This window comes from Malaclemys terrapin, chromosome 3 (genome assembly GCF_027887155.1).
Source record: "Malaclemys terrapin pileata isolate rMalTer1 chromosome 3, rMalTer1.hap1, whole genome shotgun sequence".
NCBI classification, from domain to species: domain Eukaryota; kingdom Metazoa; phylum Chordata; order Testudines; family Emydidae; genus Malaclemys; species Malaclemys terrapin.
In genome coordinates, this window is record NC_071507.1 from 100,767,316 (window position 1) to 100,785,903 (window position 18,588).

At 41.6% G+C, this 18,588-nt stretch overlaps 1 protein-coding gene across 5 annotated transcripts in view; it reads right to left on the bottom strand.

The window, feature by feature from the left end:
• Positions 1 to 18,588, bottom strand: part of UTRN (utrophin) — a 565,558-nt gene that overhangs the window by 60,372 nt on the left and 486,598 nt on the right. For all 5 annotated transcript variants that reach the window (XM_054021668.1, XM_054021666.1, XM_054021667.1 and 2 more), the window contains 3 exons: positions 15,785 to 15,942; positions 10,064 to 10,230; positions 5,242 to 5,353 (listed from right to left, as the gene is read on the bottom strand). In XM_054021668.1, the coding sequence (XP_053877643.1) occupies positions 5,242 to 5,353; positions 10,064 to 10,230; positions 15,785 to 15,942 (437 nt within the window). The remainder of the gene's footprint in view (positions 1 to 5,241; positions 5,354 to 10,063; positions 10,231 to 15,784; positions 15,943 to 18,588) is intronic.

The window sequence follows — 18,588 nt, forward strand, 5'->3', positions numbered from 1 at the left end:
GATTGAAACTAGATGTAAAAAGAAACAATGAGCAATTAAAATAAAAATGGAAGGTTAAAAGATGTTATTGATTAGATGAGGTCACATAAGCCAAGAAGTTGGCTGAATATGCCAAAATGCAACTTCCCCCCCCAAACAATGTCATACAGCTAAAGCCAAGAGCATCTACATGACTGGAGAACAGCACAGAAATATCACATCTCTCTGTAGGTTCAGTGTCTGCAGCACAAACTGCTTCACTTTGGCAAATATAGCTATTCGTTAGTGTCAGAGTTCTGGCCTGTAAATTGGATAGTGCAGTATAATCCAATGGTATCACAAGGAAAATATAAAAATGATAGTTAAGGAAAGGGTACTGAAATATAAAGTAAACCTTATTTCATATCTGGGATATAAAATACCAGCAGAAGGACAAGTTATTATTATAACTTGTTTAAAGGTTAGTAAATAGACTTCATTTGTTGAGCACTGGAAAGGAAACCCACCTCCATATGGAATACCCTGGAGAATATTAATGGCAACAGTCATAGAATTAATAGATGCACCCACTCAACAGCAGAAAGGAAAGAAACAGGAGGTAAAATAAAGATTAAATAGTTTAAACATTTTGAAATATGTACATTTTAATATTTAATATAAGTGGTTAAAATGCAGGGAATTAAGCCATTTGAAAGTCATTACTGTAATGCTGGCTTCAGTTTTCTGAGTTTAAATATTGATTTTCTTTTAAAATGTTTTGAGGTTTGGTATGTAAAACATGCAATTGTGAACACAAAATGCATAATTGCACATGCAATTTCTGCTGGTTTACTTTGCAGTTCTGTGCACAGTTACTTATTTTGTATATGCAACATGTTTTTCTGAATCACAGATATAATTTTCAAAATATAGGTCTCAGTCAGCCAATTAACTGCTAGGGAAGATGAGAGAGGAAAAATGAGAATGTAAAGAGAAAACTAATTACAGAATATGGAAAAAACTAGAACGGACTTAACAACAAAACTGTGATATAACAGGAATATCAGCTTTCCTCAGAGTAGTTTCATTTATACATCTGCAGTATCTGGCATGCTAATCTACCTGCCCAATCCTACCATTCAAGTTTACAAAATTAATGAACTGAAATGTAATGGCTATACCGGATTATAATGAACCACTAATGCTACTCAATATCGTTTGAATTCTGCTAATAGATATGTGCAACATGCAAGAGAATGTTATACTAATAAGCCCACCTACTGCAGTAATGGAAAACAACCAAATAACTTCTCTAATGCTTTCTCACTCTGAGGATTCTCCATAGGGTTCATGCACCAATATAAGAAATGAATGAAAGAAGGTCAGATTCAAACCTGAATTTTGTTCTTTGGGCTGTATATTCAAGGTATAGATGTTTGAACAGTTGTACTTAAGATGCAAATCAAATCACTATATCCTTTATTTTTGGTTAGTTGAGAGTTCACATATCATCAAATAAAAAAGCAAACTAAAAAACAAAAACACCAAAAATGATACTACCATCCTCATACCAGGAAAATAAGAGGTTACTCACCTTGTGAAAAAACTGATTCTTTTAGATGTATTTTCCCCTATGGGTACTCCCCTTCAGGTGTACATGCCTCTTGAGCACTTGATGGGAGACTTTCCATTAGCAGTGTCCATTTGGCCCACACATGCGCCCTATAACTCCTCATGCTGGACACCGAAATTATATAGGGATGCATAGGCAAACTGCTCTCAGTTCCTTCTCTACCCGAACATCCCATAGAGAATTGTCCAAAGCACAGAGGAAGAAGGGTGGGTAATGGAGTACCCATCCAGACACACATCTAAAAAAAGCCTGCAGTTTCTGCATGAGATGCGTAACCTCTTCTTTTTTGAGTAGCGTCCCTATGCGTGCTCCACTTCATGTGGCTTCCGAGCAGTATCCATGGGAGGAGGGAACTTCATAATTGAGTCTAGAACTGAAGATAAGTGCTTGGTACTGCAGTACTATCAGACCTGGCAGCATGGATCAACGCACAATGTTTAGAAAATGCATGTATTGATGTCCATATAGCAGTCCTACATATCTCAGATACTGCCATGTTCTTGAGTAATGCTGCAAATGTTACTTGTGAACAAGTACAATGTGCTATTGCCCTTTGGGTGGATGAACACTGGCTGCATCATAACAAGCGTAATACACCCAGATATCCATCTCAACAGTCTCTGAGCAGAGATTGCAGCCCCTCTGGAGCTATCTGCGAAGGAGATAAAAAGTTTAGGTGAACTTTCAAAATTGTTTTGTTCTAAGTACAAAGCAAATGCCCTTCTAACATCCACAATATGAAAACAGGTCTCCTGCAGACAGTTATGTGGTTTTGGAAAAAACATTGGTAGATGAATAGATTGGTTAAGAGGAAACTCCAATAGTCCCTTAGGTAAGAATTTAGGGTGCAGGCGTAAAGAGAGTTTGTTGTTGAAGAACAGTGTAAAGGGGGTGGGATCTGCCATCAAGGCTCCAAACTCCCCGACCCTATAGGCTGATGTGATGGCTTCTAAAAAGGCCATCTTAATAGATAAATGGAGCAGAGAGCAGGTTGCCATTGGTTCGAATGGAGCTCTCATTAGGTATTTTAATAGCAGGTTGGGGTCTCTAATCTGGGGAAAGAGAGTCCCCAAACACTTAATAAACCAAGATGACATTGGGTGAGCAAATATGGAGAACCCCTTACTAGGGAATGAAAGGCTGATATTGTGGCCAAATGGACCTTAATTGAACTGACAACCTTATTTCTTTAGAGCCAACAGGTAATCCAGGATGACAGAGTGGCACAGATTCAGGCAGACACCACCGATGGAAGAATCTTTTCATTTCTGCAGGTAAATAATATGGGTTGACCCCTTTCCGCTATTCAGACCAGTAGGTCCTAATCCTGTGAACCAAGGAGGAACCACAACCTAAGGTGGAGAACCTGTAAGTGGGGGTGAAGCACATGACCCGCATCCTGGGAGAGAAGATAAGGAGTGGTCAGAAGTTTGAACAGCAGTTGAACGCACAGATGAAGCAGGTAAGGGTACCAAGCATGTATGTACCAAGGGTACCAGCCAGATTGCCACTATAAGGATAACTTTGGTCTTGTCCTCTCTGAATTTATCTCCCTTAGCATTAGCGGTTTTGCGGGAAATGTATAAAACAGACCCTTCTTCCAAGATAGACGTCTCCCAAAGAGTGGTGTCCCAGACCCCTCCTGAGAAGAACAGAGGGCACTTCTTGTTCTTGGAGGTGGTGAAGAGATCCACTTCTGGAAGTATCCCTCTCTGAAATATACTGTGGAGAATTTGAGAGTCTAGCTTCCATTTATAGTCCTGCAAGAAGCCACTGCTGAGAATATCGGCTGTGGTGTTCCGACTACCTGAAATTTGGATCTGATGAGCTAACGCACTAGGTTTTTTTTTTTTTTTTTTAAATGGAGATATCCTATCTCCTAGAACTGGAAGAGACCTTGAAAGGTCATCGAGTCCAGTCCCCTGCCTTCACTAGCAGGACCAAGTACTGATTTTGCCCCAGATCCCTTAGTGGCCCCCTCAAGGATTGAACACTTAACCCTGGGTTTAGCAGGCCAATGCTCAAACTGATACAGAACATGCAGGATATATCGTCTGTCATGACCCAGACTGATTTCCACTGATGAGAGGTAGGAAATGAAAGCAGACGTTCCTGACTTCCCTGAGTTCTAACAGATTGATGTGGAAACTCTTTTCCTGAGGTATCCATCTGTCCTGAGTAATGAGGTCATTGAGGTGAGCGCCCCATCCCAACAGTGATGTGTTTGTTCTCAGTTACTCATGGAGCAGAGTGACAGAAAGAAATGCCTTCACAGACACTGAGTTGATCTTTCCACCAGTCTGGGGAGTTCCTCACTCGGAGAGGAGCTGTCGTAGGCCTGTTCATGGAGCCTCTGATTGTAGAATAGGTTGTTCTGAGCCAACCCAGGAAACAGCAGTTGAAGGTGTATATACCTTGTCCCCACCAGGGATTGTAAAGTAGCCTTAGAGTCCTTTAGTGCGTACAAGAACCCATCGGTGGTCTCCAGGAAAAGCTTATGACCACTGAAGGGGGGTCCTCAACAGTGTTCTAGTCTTCTTTCAAAAACCTTGAGAGTTGGAGGCATGACACCTTGCGCGTAACTACAGCGGTGGAGATGGACTTGGAAGCAGCAGCAGCATCCAAGGATGCTTGAAGAGTGGCTCTGGCCAATAACTGGCTCTCTGAAATGATGGACTGGATAACCCTAAACAAACTATTGTAGAAACTGTAAACAAGATAGCTAAAGCATGCTCAAGGTGAACAGGTTAAGGCTCTGTCTCACGCCGAGGTGGTTGAGAAGGGCAGTTCACCTGTGCATCACTATATAGTCTTGGCATTCAGCACAAAGGCACAGAGCACATGCATGGGCTGAACAGACACTGCTAACAAAATCTCTGATCAAGGGCTCAAGAGGCACATGCACACCTGAAGTGGAGCACCTACAGGAACACTATGCGAAGAATTACCAGTTACTTTAGTTAAGTTTCACAGAAAACACCTCTTAGAAACAGTCTGAATTGAGAATACCATGACTACTTACATCAGCAAGAAGATGCACAGTTGTGGAAATTAATGGTTGTTAGCTACTGCAAGGGGACTTTTCACATTGCTTTTTGGGGTGTCATAAAAATAAGCTATTTTGTTTTCATTTCTCAGCAATGATCTAATTAAAAAATCCAAATAAATATTAATTCAGGGGAACGGCTGGCATATTTTCAAACCAGATTTTGATAAAGTAGGCCAACTACTGGGCCTGGACAAATTTATCATGTACTTTGAAAAATACTGAAGTTTATTATGAGTACACAAATGTTTATAATGCAGTAGTAGCAAAGTGTATCAATCTAATCTAGCAACGCCTCTTCCATGCAAATGCTGTATGTATATGTATATTTTAGGTTTCTTCAATACAGTACATTTGTTTTACAAAAGAGAAATCTATCTATATTAGAGCTATATATTGCCACCCTCTATCTGAGCGCCTTCCATGTAAAATCAATAGCAAGACAAAGTCCCGTAGTGGATTTCATGGAGAAATGCAGCAACACAAGCCATGGTAGAGTCTATACCAAAAAGAGGCAGCCTATTTAGGTGTTAAAGACTGTGAAAGAAAAACTAGACTAATGCAAAAATAATCTACTGGAAACAGTTAGTAAATCAGCACTCACAGGTATACAATACTCCACCATTGGGTAATTTAATTTATGGCCCTTAGCTGTACGGCCAGAAAAGAAACAGCTCTGGCAGACATCATAGTTGAAATGTTTCAGGCTCCGGTACCTGTGGAGACATTAAGCAGAGTGATTAAGTCATTTACCAGAGCTTCCTAAATGTAAGTTCTATTATTTGCTTGCTATTAAATCTCACAAGGTAAATTAGCTTACTTTCGCTTTCTCTTGTGTTCTTAAAAAAGTGGAGAGGAAGTTGCTCTTTGAAATGGTGACAGCTCATTTGACTCGGATGCTCTGCAGCAACAGCAATGCAAGGGGGACACTGAGTTTGTGAAGCTAAGCTTAAAAACCACCGTGTTTGTCTTTATATATTAAATTGTGGGAGCATGGATCATCTGCCTGACGTGGTTAAGGCACATCAGTTTCATAGCCAACAGCAGACCAGGGAGTGATGCTGCCAGCATCACATCCAACTGCCTTTGATTGCCCTAACCTGATAGATCAGGTACCCATTGTGCAGCTGGATGAACTGGAGGTGGCCTTTCTGTGTGAGATCAAGCAAGCCTGGAATCCACGATCTTCAGGACCGTAGTCAAGCGCCTACCACTGAGGCGCTGCATCTCCAGAACAGTGCCTGATCTAAGCAGCATGTTTCAGCATCTGCTGCAGGATGTAGCCCCATGTCTGTGTATCTGACACTTCGGAACAGAAAACCTTGCAGAGCATGAAGTCATATGCGGGGAGTAGGGGTTGGCTCGGGAGGTATAACGTGAAAAAACAGAGTTTATAATTCTATCATTTAAATCCACTTTTAAAACTCTTTGTTGCTTTGTTTCTTTTAGTAACAACACATGTTTACAAAAAATATGCCCCAGCAACCCTTCTGCGAACATTCACAATTTACCCCCTTCCTTGGCATAATAGAGATCTTCATCTATGTAGCAGCATAGCATAAAAACAACAGTTAGTAGAGACTGAAAAACATAGCAGTATCGCAGAGTTGATTTAGGATCTGTGTAAAGCCCCATGCAAGGGCTGATGTGTAAACTGCATCACTCTAGAATACAGGAAGACACCTCTGACCCACAATTTCTCCCCCGCTGTCTCCTTTCTTAAGGGGATCATATTTGCTATTGACCTATACTAGCAGCAAATTGCAAAGCCCCCCTTCACCTGATACCAACTCAGCTGCACTGCCCAGAAAATGTGGCGGTGAAACTAAGGGTGAACAGCATGCACTCACTCCTGCATGCTTAGACCCAAGATCCAGGTAGCCAACATAGGAGTGTAAGGGGGTTCTTACCCTTCCACCTCTGTGCAGGTGTGCAGCCTGGCTCAGATCTAGCCCCAGTTAGAGAAAGCAAATAAAAACAACCCCCCTAAAATAGGTTGCATGTTTCTAAACTGCACTTGCACATATGATCTGGTATGTCTTGATTTCAGCTATCAGAACCCAGCAGGCAGGGGCTGCTTATGAGTGAGCCAATTCAGGCTTGCTTTGGTCTAAAGAAGCCATGATGTTTTGTTGGAGGGATTTATCATTGTTTTCTTTTTCACTTCTATCTCAATTCTCGGAAGACTTCCAGCCCCACAATTTGCCAGAAGTTAAGCCTGTAGCAGCAAAGGTTGCCTGATCTTTTGGCCCAGGTTCCAAGAAATTAAAGGGAGCAGTGGAGCTCGTATCTGCGCTGTTCTGATTTTAGGATAGTGACTTCCAGTAGCTAAGCAGATTTAACTAAAAATGTCAAGGTTTAGTGCGCAGGTGGCGTTGGTGGCCTGTGATATACAGGAGTCAGACTAGGAGATCTGGTGGTTCCTTCTGGCCTTAAACTCTATGACTCTGATTCCGCTCCCATGTGTTTGTCCAGGTCTTTGGGAGGGAGGGGCTCTTGCCCCTCTAAGGAGTCTGAGCTACCTCCCTCATATGAGGTGTGATATGGGGCCTTGCTTTGCACCGCTGGGGGTGTCTGGAACACCTAACACAATGACTGCCCCTGGAATGTGTACAAATAATGCCCACTGGCTACCACCAGATTCAGGTGAACAGAGGGAAGGCGACGTAGGCAACCTTTGCTTTTTTATTATTAGCGTTAGAATGGACTCCTATGGGGAGCGTGAAGGGGCTGTAAAAGAAGGTGACTGTCTCGTACATTTCAGAAACTGTCAGGTTGGCAGAATAAAGGTATGTGTGATAATGGAGCATACTGGGACACTGCTGAAAGGGGGCGAGTGGCATTTCCTGTTTTTCAGGCATTTGAATTTTGCTCAACTCAACGTTCACCAAGTGACCTTAATGCTATATTAATGTAGTTTTTTTTGCCTTTGAACGGTATATACCTTTGTAACAACTAACAGCTCAGAAAGATTAAAGGCACTTGCCCTCAGCAAGACCAATGAAGTTCAATAAATTTAGGGTTAATAGGCCAAGCCAGGGATTTTTTCAGAAAGTCAACAACAAGAAATTTTAAAAGAACACCTCCTTATGCATCCTGGCCACAAAATTTAAAAGCCTCTATTCTGATTTTTTCCAAACTTCCTAAGGGAAAAAATAAAGGTATGCTGGGATGAGATGTGATGTGAAACTTATGAGGAATTGGTTTCTATTTTGGGAAAGTTGTGGGGTGGTGCTGAAAACTGGGCTCATAAAGGGAATTTCAAACTTCAACTATTGAGCCACTACCTCATTTCAATCATTTCGATCTCAGAGTAGTGTAAGTATAGTCATAGTATATATATCTATAGTATAGTATAGTCATAGTATAACTTTTCCTAAAGCTGGACAGTTCTAAAACATGTCAGATTTGAATCTGCAACTGAGTGATTGCTTTAGTCACCTTACAGAGATTTTAATCCTGCTTGTTTTGGCAATATTTAATGGAGAGAAAATCTACGTGTTTTTTGTTTTGTGATGCATAAGAATGTGTGTGTGTATAATTTATAGATTTACTTTTAAGGTACACTGATGCAGCTGTTTATACGATTTATGCAGGGCCTCACATAAAAGATGGCCAGTTAAATCACTCTTTGCCATGATGTTATATAAACCTCTGGCTGTGTTGCATAAAAATAGCTCTTTTCCTGCCATCTTCCTGCTCTCAGCTTGTCTGTCTTTCTTTTCCATCTGTTTTTTTTCTGTGCTTTTCCCCTAGAGGGAGTTGAGTAAGATTCCTGTGTTTGGGCCCTTTATTGTTGCCCTTAAAAGGATAGAGGGAGGGGCAAAAAGAGGAGATTCTTTATAGTTCAAATGAGCACAAGAATCACCTGTCCCACCAGACCTTCTCTCAGAATGGGCTGAATTGTCTTGAAGGGGACATGAGGGAGAGTTGTAAGAGGCAGATCCTGCTTTCTGTAGCTCTTAATGTCACAGGTTACCTTCATGCGCACAGCAAGGTTAAGAGGAAGTGATATGAAGATCCTAAACTTTGCTCTGCTCTAGTATGCTTTTATATGGAATCAGCATATATGTATTCATTAATTATTTGTAACAGAGGTTTCAAGTGTGGTCACCAGCCTACACAAATCATATTTTTGGGACTAAGTTGGAGAATGTTCACTGTCTTTTTCTTTTAAAATTTCCCAGGCTTCTTTTGGACAGACATGGGAAGAGAGACCCAAGTTAGATTGTGTTTAGTGCTTTTGGAGAGAGATTGTACAGAAGACTCATCATAGCAATGTATTAATGCTAGAGCCAAAATGAAGAGAGATTGCAGCTTTAGGGTATTTTAATATTGGCTAGTGTCCATTACTTTGGCATGATTTGCTGGAGAGCATAATGCCAGATTCAGTGTAAAGTATAAACATGAATAAATATATATATAAAACTTTCCTGCTGCTCAGTTCTATTTCTGATGTCTACAGAGCACATAAGCTTATTTATACTTCATTCACTGCCTATTTGCCTCCACTGATGCAAAGACACCTCTGTAATAGCATTTCTGGTACACCGGTCAATCACAGAGCCCTTTAGAGTCTATCAGCACCATTTGCAGAAGGTAGGGAAAAAAACTAGCTCTGGGGACACAGCAATGAAATCTAGATTCTGAGCAGCTGAGGAGAGCAAGAGGAACTCAATAGCCAGAAGGGAGGGCAGTGGCAAAACAAAGACGGGCAAGTAAATTGGCCAGAAGATATGCTCTATTATATTATTAAGAAAAACCCATATCTAGGGCCCTACCAAATTCACGGTCCATTATTGTAAATTTCACGTTTTCAGATGCTTAAATATGAAATTTCACGGTGTTGTAACCATGGGGGTCCCAACCCAAAAGGAGATGGGGGGAGGGGGTGTCACAAACCTGTTGTAGGGGGGTCATGAGATTGCCACCCTCACTTCTGTGCTACTTTCAGAGCTGGACAGAGTGGGGATGAGGGGATGCAGAGCTATCGGTAGCCAGGAGAGATACCCAAGAGCAGCCCTGCAGGGAAAGAGCAAGTCCTGTCCTGCCCCAGCCCTGTCCAGACCAGCAGCTAGGAGCCCCTTTCCTGGGGCGCTCCCAGAAGCACAGGGAAGATCGGATCCAACTCCACACACCTCCTCCAGCTGCAGGAAACTCTGGGACTGCTTCCCAGGCCCAGAGCGTCCTGCAGCAGGTGGAGGCACCCGGAGGTAGGTCTAATCTCCCCCACCCTCCCGAGCAGCTGTGCAGGGGGATGTCTCTCCCCAGCCCAGCCAGAGCTAGGAGCTCCCTTTGCTGGGGTGCTCTTAGGAACAAGGGGACATCAGATTTCATGGGGAAGGGCTTATTTCATGGTCCTTTCATGGCCATGAAATTGGTAGGGCTCTATCCATTAAACTCTGTACCAATTCCACTCTTCTTACCTAAAGCCAACAATTGGACATTCCTTGCAGATGTTGCACTTGGCCTGGTGTTTTGCTGTTTCTGCAGCTGCCACTCGGTGCAGAACTGGTAGCCATACCATAGACTGCGGCTCCAAACGCATCCAGTCTATAAACTGATTTACGCTAATTTCCGGCTTATTGTGATTCTGGTGAAGGAAAAACCAAAACATAACAATAAACAATTAAAACACAAGATTTTTTTCCCCCATCACTCTATTTTAAAACCAAAAATCAACCCAGCTGTAGGCACTGCACAAAAAAACCAACAATATAATTATAAATATGAGATGTAAGACACAGTCTTCCTTAAATTTCAAGTAAAGACAAACTAATAAGGTGAGCCTGTAAAAAAGGGGGAAGAAAGCCAAGAAGGTAATAAATACGAAGCTACTGGTAATCCATGCTAAAAATTATCTTTGGGTATGTCTACACTACGAAATTAGGTTGATTTAATAGAAGTCGATTTTTTAGAAATCGATTTGATACAGTTGATTGTGTGTGTCCCCACTAAGCGCATTAAGTCGGTGGTGTGCGTCCACAGTACCGAGGCTAGCGTTGACTTTCAGAGCATTGCACTGTGGTAGCTATCCCACAGTTTCCGCAGTCTCCACCGCCCATTGGAATTCTGCATTGAGCTCCCAATGCCTGATGGGGCAAAAACATTGTCGCGGGTGGTTCTGGGTATATGTCGTCAGGCCCCGCTCCCTCTGTGAAAGCAACGGCAAAAAATCGTTTCTTGCCTTTTTCCTGGGTTACCCGTGCAGATGACATACCACGGCAAGCATGGAGCCCACTCAGCTCACTGTCACCATATGTCTCCTGGGTGCTGCTGGCAGACGCGGTACTGCAGTGCTGCACAGCAGCATCCCCTTGCCTTGCCTTGCGGTCGGCAGACAGTGCAATATGACTGCTAACTGCCGTTGTCGTCCTGTGGATGCTCCTGGCTGACCTTGGTTAGGTTGGTCGGGGCGCCTGGGCAGACATGAGTGCTCCTGGCCGGCCTTGGTGAGGTCGGTGGCGCCTGGACAAAAATGGGAATGACTCCAGGTCATTCTCTTCTTTAAGTTTTGTCTAATGGAGATTCAGTCCTGCCTGGAATATCATGCCAGCTGGAGGCTTGTGCCTTGCGCGGTCGCACCTACCCCTTGCTCCCATGGCTCATGAAGCCTGGACAGTATTAAGGATCAGTTCAACTATAGCCTGAGCAAGTGCATAATGGTGATAGAATGTGCCTTTGGACATTTAAAAGGTCGCTAGCGCTGTTTACTGACTTGGTTAGACCTCAGCTAAACCAATATTCCCATCGTTATTACCGCTTGCTGTGTGCTCCACAATATCTGTGAGAGTAAGGGGGAGACGTTGAGGCAAGTTGTCTGGCCACTGATTATGTGCAGCCAGACACCAGGGCAGTTAGAAGAGCGCAGCAGGGCGTGCTGTGCATCAGAGAAGCTTTGAAAACCAGTTTCATGACTGGCCAGGCTACGGTGTGAAAGTTTTGTTTGTTTCTCCTTGATGAAAACCCGCCCCCTTGGTTCACTCTACTTCCCTGTAAGCCAACCGCCCTCCTCTCCCCTCCCCCCTTTGATCTCCGCTTGCAGAGGCAATACAGTCATTGTTGTTTCAAATTCATGAATTCTTTATTAATTCATCACACAAATGGGGGGATAACTGCCAAGGTAGCCCGGGAGGGGTGGGGGAGGAGGGAAGCACAGGGGTGGAGTAGTTGTAGGGGCACCCCCTAGAATGGCATGCAGCTCATCATAGAAGCAGCATGTCTGGGGCTATGATCCGGAGTGGCCGTTTGCTTCCCTGGTTCTTTGGTAGGCTTGCCTGAGCTCCTTAAGTTTCATGCGGCACTGCTGCGGGTCCCTCTTATAACCTCTGTCCTTCATGCCCGTGGAGATTTTTTCAAATATTCTGGCATTTCGTTTTTTGGAACGGAGTTCGTATAGCACGGCTTTGTCTACCCATACAGCGATCAGATGCAGTACCTTCCGTTCGGTCCATGCTGGAGCTCTTTTGCGATTCTCGGACTCCATGGTCACCTCTGCTGATGAGCTCTGCATGGTCACCTATGCTGATCAGCTCGCCATGCTGGCCAAACAGGAAATGAAATTCAAAAGTTCACGGGGCTTTTCCTGTCTACCTGGCCAGTGCATCTGACTTCAGAGTGCTGTCCAGAGCGGTCACAATTGAGCACTCTGGGATAGCTCCCGGAGGCCAATGCTGTTGAATTGCATCCACACTACCCCAAATTTGACCCAGCAGGGTCGATTTCAGCGCTAATCCCCTTGTCGGGGAGGAGTACAGAAATCGATTTTAAGAGCCCTTTAAGACGACAAAAATGGCTTCGTCGTGTGGACGAAGGTTAAATTGGTTAAATTGATCTAACACTGCTAAATTCGACCTAAACTTGTACTGTAGACCAGGGCTTTGAAATAAAAGTTTTTTTTTAGAAGGAATTGGAAAAATCAATGGAAAGCAAGATCTGCACTGAAAGGCTACCTTTAGAAAAGGCACACTTGCCTGCTGATGTAAGATGTGGCGACAGGCCACCTAAAAAGCATAAAGTATTTGAGTGTAATTATTCAGCGTGGTGAGGCTAAAGGAAGTGATCTACAATGTTTAGGACTTTTTAAAAAAAATAGCCAACATTGTTAATTTAAACAAACGTAAAAAATCTAATATAAATAACAATTTAAAGTAAATCTATAGGCAGCCAAAATATTATCACACTTCTTCCAGGTGGCAAGCAAACATGCTTTTTCAGTCTAAATATGTTGAAATCAGTGGAGAAACCTTGAAAAAATGGAAATATATCATATTTTATGATCATAAGGACCTGTGCTGCTGTTCTGAGTTCATGGCAAGATAAATCAGACACAGCCTAAAAAATATCAATGGTAAGTAATAATGCATGACCAAAAGTGACTCCAAGATTATTAACCTACTCATTGCCCAAATGAATCCCTCTCAGTAAGTGAGAACACTAAGGAAGACAGTAATAATGAGCTCTACCCATCAGTAAGACATTTGTTTTCACAGGATTAAGGACAAGATAGCTCTGACACATCCAGCTGAAAATATCATCCAAGCACTCCTCTAGAGCAGAGGCTTAACTGGCAGGGTCCACCTGACAAGAGAGATGTAACTCTATCATCAACAATATAATGATACCCTAGTGTGTGTTTAAAGATTATCTTGCCAGGAGGCATTATGCATACACTGAAAATTATGGGATATGAGATTGATCCTTGAGGGACAGCACATCAAATCCCTTAGTGGTGACACACAGAAAGTCCATCACCACCAATTGAATCCTCTCTTCTAGAGAGGACTTGAACCACTTGAGGCCAGTAACAGACACACTAGCAATATCTCCTATTTACTGAAGCAGTAGTATGAAAGTTTAGGAGAGGTCCAGGGGGGCCAACCTGCAAACTGATTTTGATCTTAATCCAGCAGATTACTCATGAAACTAATTCATAGATTCCAAAGCCAGAAGGAGCCATTGCTATCATCTAGTCTGACCTGTATAACACAGGCGATAGAACCTCCCCAAAATAATTCCTAATAAACATGGTCTTAATTCCAAAGGAAGACCAGAACCCACATTGGAATCTACCACTTATCTCTTATAAAACAGTTTATACCACTCAATCTTTCCGAGCTCTGAACTAGTAACAAGGGAATAAAGCACAAAAATCACTGGAAAAAAATCCCAGAAGCTGCAATAAGGAAAGGTAAAAGAAGAGATATTGCCTCTCTTCCACAGAAGTCTTCTAACATTCTCTTTTGTAGGATTTAATAAAGTCACAATACTATTAAATGTCTGACATTTCACTTATGGAGATTGATTTATATACAGCATAGTGACTTTTTAATCCCTATCTGAGTCTTAGCATTGCTCAAAGGCAGCCACATTCACAAAAATAATAAATGCAACCAATGTAATTATCACTACGAAACAGCTAGAGCCTTGGGCATCCTTTACAAATTCAAAATTTGGTTGTGTTCCATTAGAACGTCTTCTCTTTCCTCCTAGCTTCCCTAAAAAGACAGACATCCCCTGCAGCCTAATCAACATCCTGTATGCAGCTGAACTGCAGTCCTGTACTATGATCTGTCTGCTGTATAAAGACTCCAGACATATAAATGACTATGTTGCAAACATTGTGAAATTGCCAACTCCCTTGTCAAAAAACTAACACTAAGTCATCTCCTGATGCGTAGGATCAAAATTACTAATAACATCACTCCCCTGAACTGCTGAGATGAAGCCTTGTTCCAGCAGAAGAAAGCGTGTTGTTCCCACAATATAAGGCCCAAAAAATGTAACTGCTACCATAAGTTTTAACAGGGCTGAAGGCTGCCAAGACTGCCATAAGCCTAAGGATTTTAAGATATTTTCAGATGCACTCAGAATAATTTTGTGGATCTTTTCCTGCATTGATAAGTCATTCACTGGAGTTAACTTTTAACAAAATCCTCATCTTCTTGTTTTCTAGAGCATGCAGGTCTCTGAATAAAACTTAACTGATGCATTATGTTTTTAAACACCCATCTGTCTATTTTGTATATGCCTTTTAAAAGTGGAGATCAGGAGCATACTGTACTTCTAAGAGGAAGGATTGTCCAGTGGTCAGGGCACTAGCTAGGACTTGGGAGCCAGAGTTCAATGCCCTTCTCTGCCACAGACACTGATTCTGGGTGTGTGACTAAGCTTCGCTATGCCTCAATTCCCCATCTGCAAAACTGGGATAATAGTACTTCCCTACCTCTGAAGGGTGGTGTGAGGATAAATACATTAAAGACATAAGTGCTTTGAGATCTACTGATGAAAATTGCTATATAAGAGGTATTATTATTATTTTCAGTATGGCCATCATCCAAAGACAGCCTCACGTCAATAATTTGACTCTCATTTTCCATACAACCCACGAAGAGAAAACAAAAACCTTTTAAAGAAATTTCAGATGTCTTAGATGGTTTTGACTCAACAAATCCTGCATCTTGGCAGGGCGTTAGACTAGCTGACCCTCTTCATCTCTTCTAACTCTGTTGTTCTATGATTTGTGCAAAAGACAGACAGAGAAGAGTCATGGTTACCACCTTAAAACAGGTTTTAGATGTTTCATCATTATGGACTGGGCTTACTCTGTCTTTTTTCTTTACTACAAAAACAAGAAAAGCAATCCTTACATTGTTGTTTTGCCATTAATGGGAGCTACAGGTGTCACTGAAAATTACACCACTTATTAAAGTATGTAACTGTGGATTCAGATGTCTGCCTTTACAAAGCCAAGTTAAAAAATTTTGGCCTATAGCTGAATTACTTTAGAGTAAATAAAAATGTGTAAAATTATTTTTTCACATCTGTAATAGGTATTTCTTAATATAGCGCTAATGCATAATTCTTTTTTGTTTTCCAGGGTGGTCCAGTCTATACCTTGAAACCATTGACATATTTTAACTCTTGATCTTCCTTCTGTTGGTCTTCCATGAAAGAGCTGGATGCTCATTCTAGTTACATGTTTGGATGAAATATACTGTGTGCCTTTTATTATTTTTAAACTTTACTATGAAGAGACTGTCTGCTAATTCCATGACCTAAATAAAGTTTGTGAATATATAAAGAGGTATAAAACAAAAAGATACAACAGACACATTTCATACATAAAGAAAGGTTGTTGATCTTACCTGCTGGAAGCAACTACGGACACTGGGTTCAATATTACTGCCACCAAAAGCTGCTACTTCTCCAAACTGCCGGGGGATCTGGATGGCATCATGAAGCAGAAGGCCAAGCTGCCTCTGGTCACACATTTCTGTAGGCCCTGCCACTTCCTTAAAGAGAGCTGCAATACAGACAATAGTTGATGGCTCATATTGGAAAGTCATTTTAGTCTCAGTCTGCTCTTTTTTCTTTTTCTAATTTATTTCTCAGCACTTCAGCTCTATGGGTTTAATAATATTTCCTATTCCAAATGTAATTACAATGGCTCTGATTCTCCCATGGCTTACAACCATTTTATCCTAGTGTAAATCAATTAACTTCAATAGTATTTTTCCTGATTTACACTGGTGTAAATCAGGATAGAATCAGACCCACTAAGTGTAGTTTATGCTGCTTATTTTAACATTCTTTACAACAAAAAGTGGAATAAGCACTACCGTATTGTAGCTCCCGACTTACAATCAATCAACTATCTGATAAAAATGTGGGATATCCCACAAAACAAAATAACATAGGATTAAAATAAAACATTATATTTATTTTTGCAACACTTATAAAGATTTCTGTGTTATCACAGGAATGACCCGTACATCTGACAACAACATTTTATGCTAAAACTTGAGCTATCAGCAGGTGAGAATGTGAAAGAAGAAAATTTGCATCTGAACTGGGAGTGGTCAGACGTGGTACATACAAAAGTTGAAAGATTTGAGAACCAGCCAACTGGTCTCTGATCTATCTACAGCTACTTATGTTACACCCCTGATAACCACATCCTTCCATGCACTTTCCTTTTACTGGTCCCTCTTTTCCTGCGGCACGTCAACCCCTGGGGCATAACTAGGAGTATTGGTATGATATTAAGAAAAATTGAGGCTGAAAAAGGTCAGGAAAATAGTTCCTGATAGTGAGACCTATTGGACATTGGAACAGTTTTTCAAGGGAAATGTTGGAAGCCACTTGAATCATTTAAAATCAGGCAAGACAAGCTTTGTAGAATAGTTTGTCGGCAACAATTTTGCACTGACTACTGAATATGGATTAGATGCAAATCGAATAGGTCTCTTCCGTTTCTCATTTATATAAATTCCGACCACTCAGGAGATAATTGTATTAGTTGGATGTTTCTGCCTAAATGATCAGCAACTAAATAGTTAACAGGGTGACCATTTAAACTATTACTTAAAACTTTAGCTGTTGAGATTAATGGAGCAGTGAAAAAAAAAATCTCAGAGCTGTTTTTCCAGGGTGCTGAACAGAGTCTCAGGAAGAGAGCAATGCAGCAATTCATATTCACTCAAAAGGTTTTTTTCACAGCTAAGAAATTGAAGGGTGAAATTATGGACCTCGTGAAGTCGATGGAGGTTTTGCCTCTCTGTTCCCAAATTTTCCTCTGTTCCCAAATGAGGTCTTTCATACTTTTTCATTAAAAAAAGAATCTATTTGTACAGTTTTCCATATATTGCACCTCTCTTATCATAACACACATGTTGTTTAAGAATGAGTATAGTTAAAAATCCCATCTGACTACATTTCTGATGGAGAAGCAGGAAGAATCTGTTAGCAGGTGTAAGCACTTTTCATAAAAATTGGGCACAGATGTTTTTTGGTATGTTGGTTGGGGGTCGTAAGAGGAATTTCACAAAAGGGACATCTGGATTATTAACTGCATTTTGGGAATTTTGATGCATTTCTTGCTGGTTCTGGCAGCCTCGTCCTAGGCTTTCAGAGTCCTGGCCAGTTTTCTAGGGAACAGCAGTTGGAGTTGTTTTTGTAGTAACTACGGGTCAGCTTTGCAGAGCTGATGGGAGGACAGCTATCTCAGCCCCCTTTAAGTGTTTCTGCTGATCTCTGTGCATACTAGAAGCTGACGCAAAGGCAGGCACAAGGGCTCGGCAGTGACTGGGAGAAAGGTGGAATAGTACATCTTCCAAAATTTTAACTCTTCCATTGATGGGGGGTAAAAAGATGAATTAAGAAGGGGTAGGGGGAGAGAAAAGTGATCAGACGATGGTGATATAGGTAGGAGATTAATTTTTTGCAAAAGGGATTTGTTTAAATCATTCACAATCCCTCCCTGTGAATGACTAATCCAGGGAGACTGACAGTGCTGGGGCCAAGTGTAGAGAAGTCGGGGGGACCCAGCACCAGCAGCTTGTCTGTGTTCTGCCAGGGAAATAAACCTCCTGAATCAAGAATACAATAAGCCAAAGCTCTAGCACTTTCTGACCAACTGACTTCAGCTAGCCTAGAAACAGGGGAAAAAAAAAAAAAAAAAAAAAAAGGTTCCCCTTCATCAAGATGAAAGGAAAGGTGAGATGGGGGATCTGAGAGCTTAGACATATTAGGGGTATGGGGGAACCTAATCTAATACTCCCAAATTCCTGAGAATGCACACACAATGTTCTGATGAATACAATTCTGTGTCACTCAGACCTGGCTTATTGGAAAAAGAGTCTTTGAAGAAATATGACCACAGGTTGATAACTACAGTGCAGGAAAGTTTGTTCAACAGTTTATCATTCCCAGTAAAAATTCCACCACAAGCATGTTGTCTGTGTCTTTTGCTGGCAAAGATTGCTGAGCCATCACATTACATATTTAGCACTGTCAAATTTCAGCCATTCAAGCAGCTGCAAAGAGCCCAGTGACAGAGACTCCATAATTACAATGGAATGTGGCCTTCATTAGAAGCATAAACAGAGAAAAACGTATTTAAGACTAATTTAATTTGTTCATTCTGATTGTTTTAGAAATGGGGTCCATT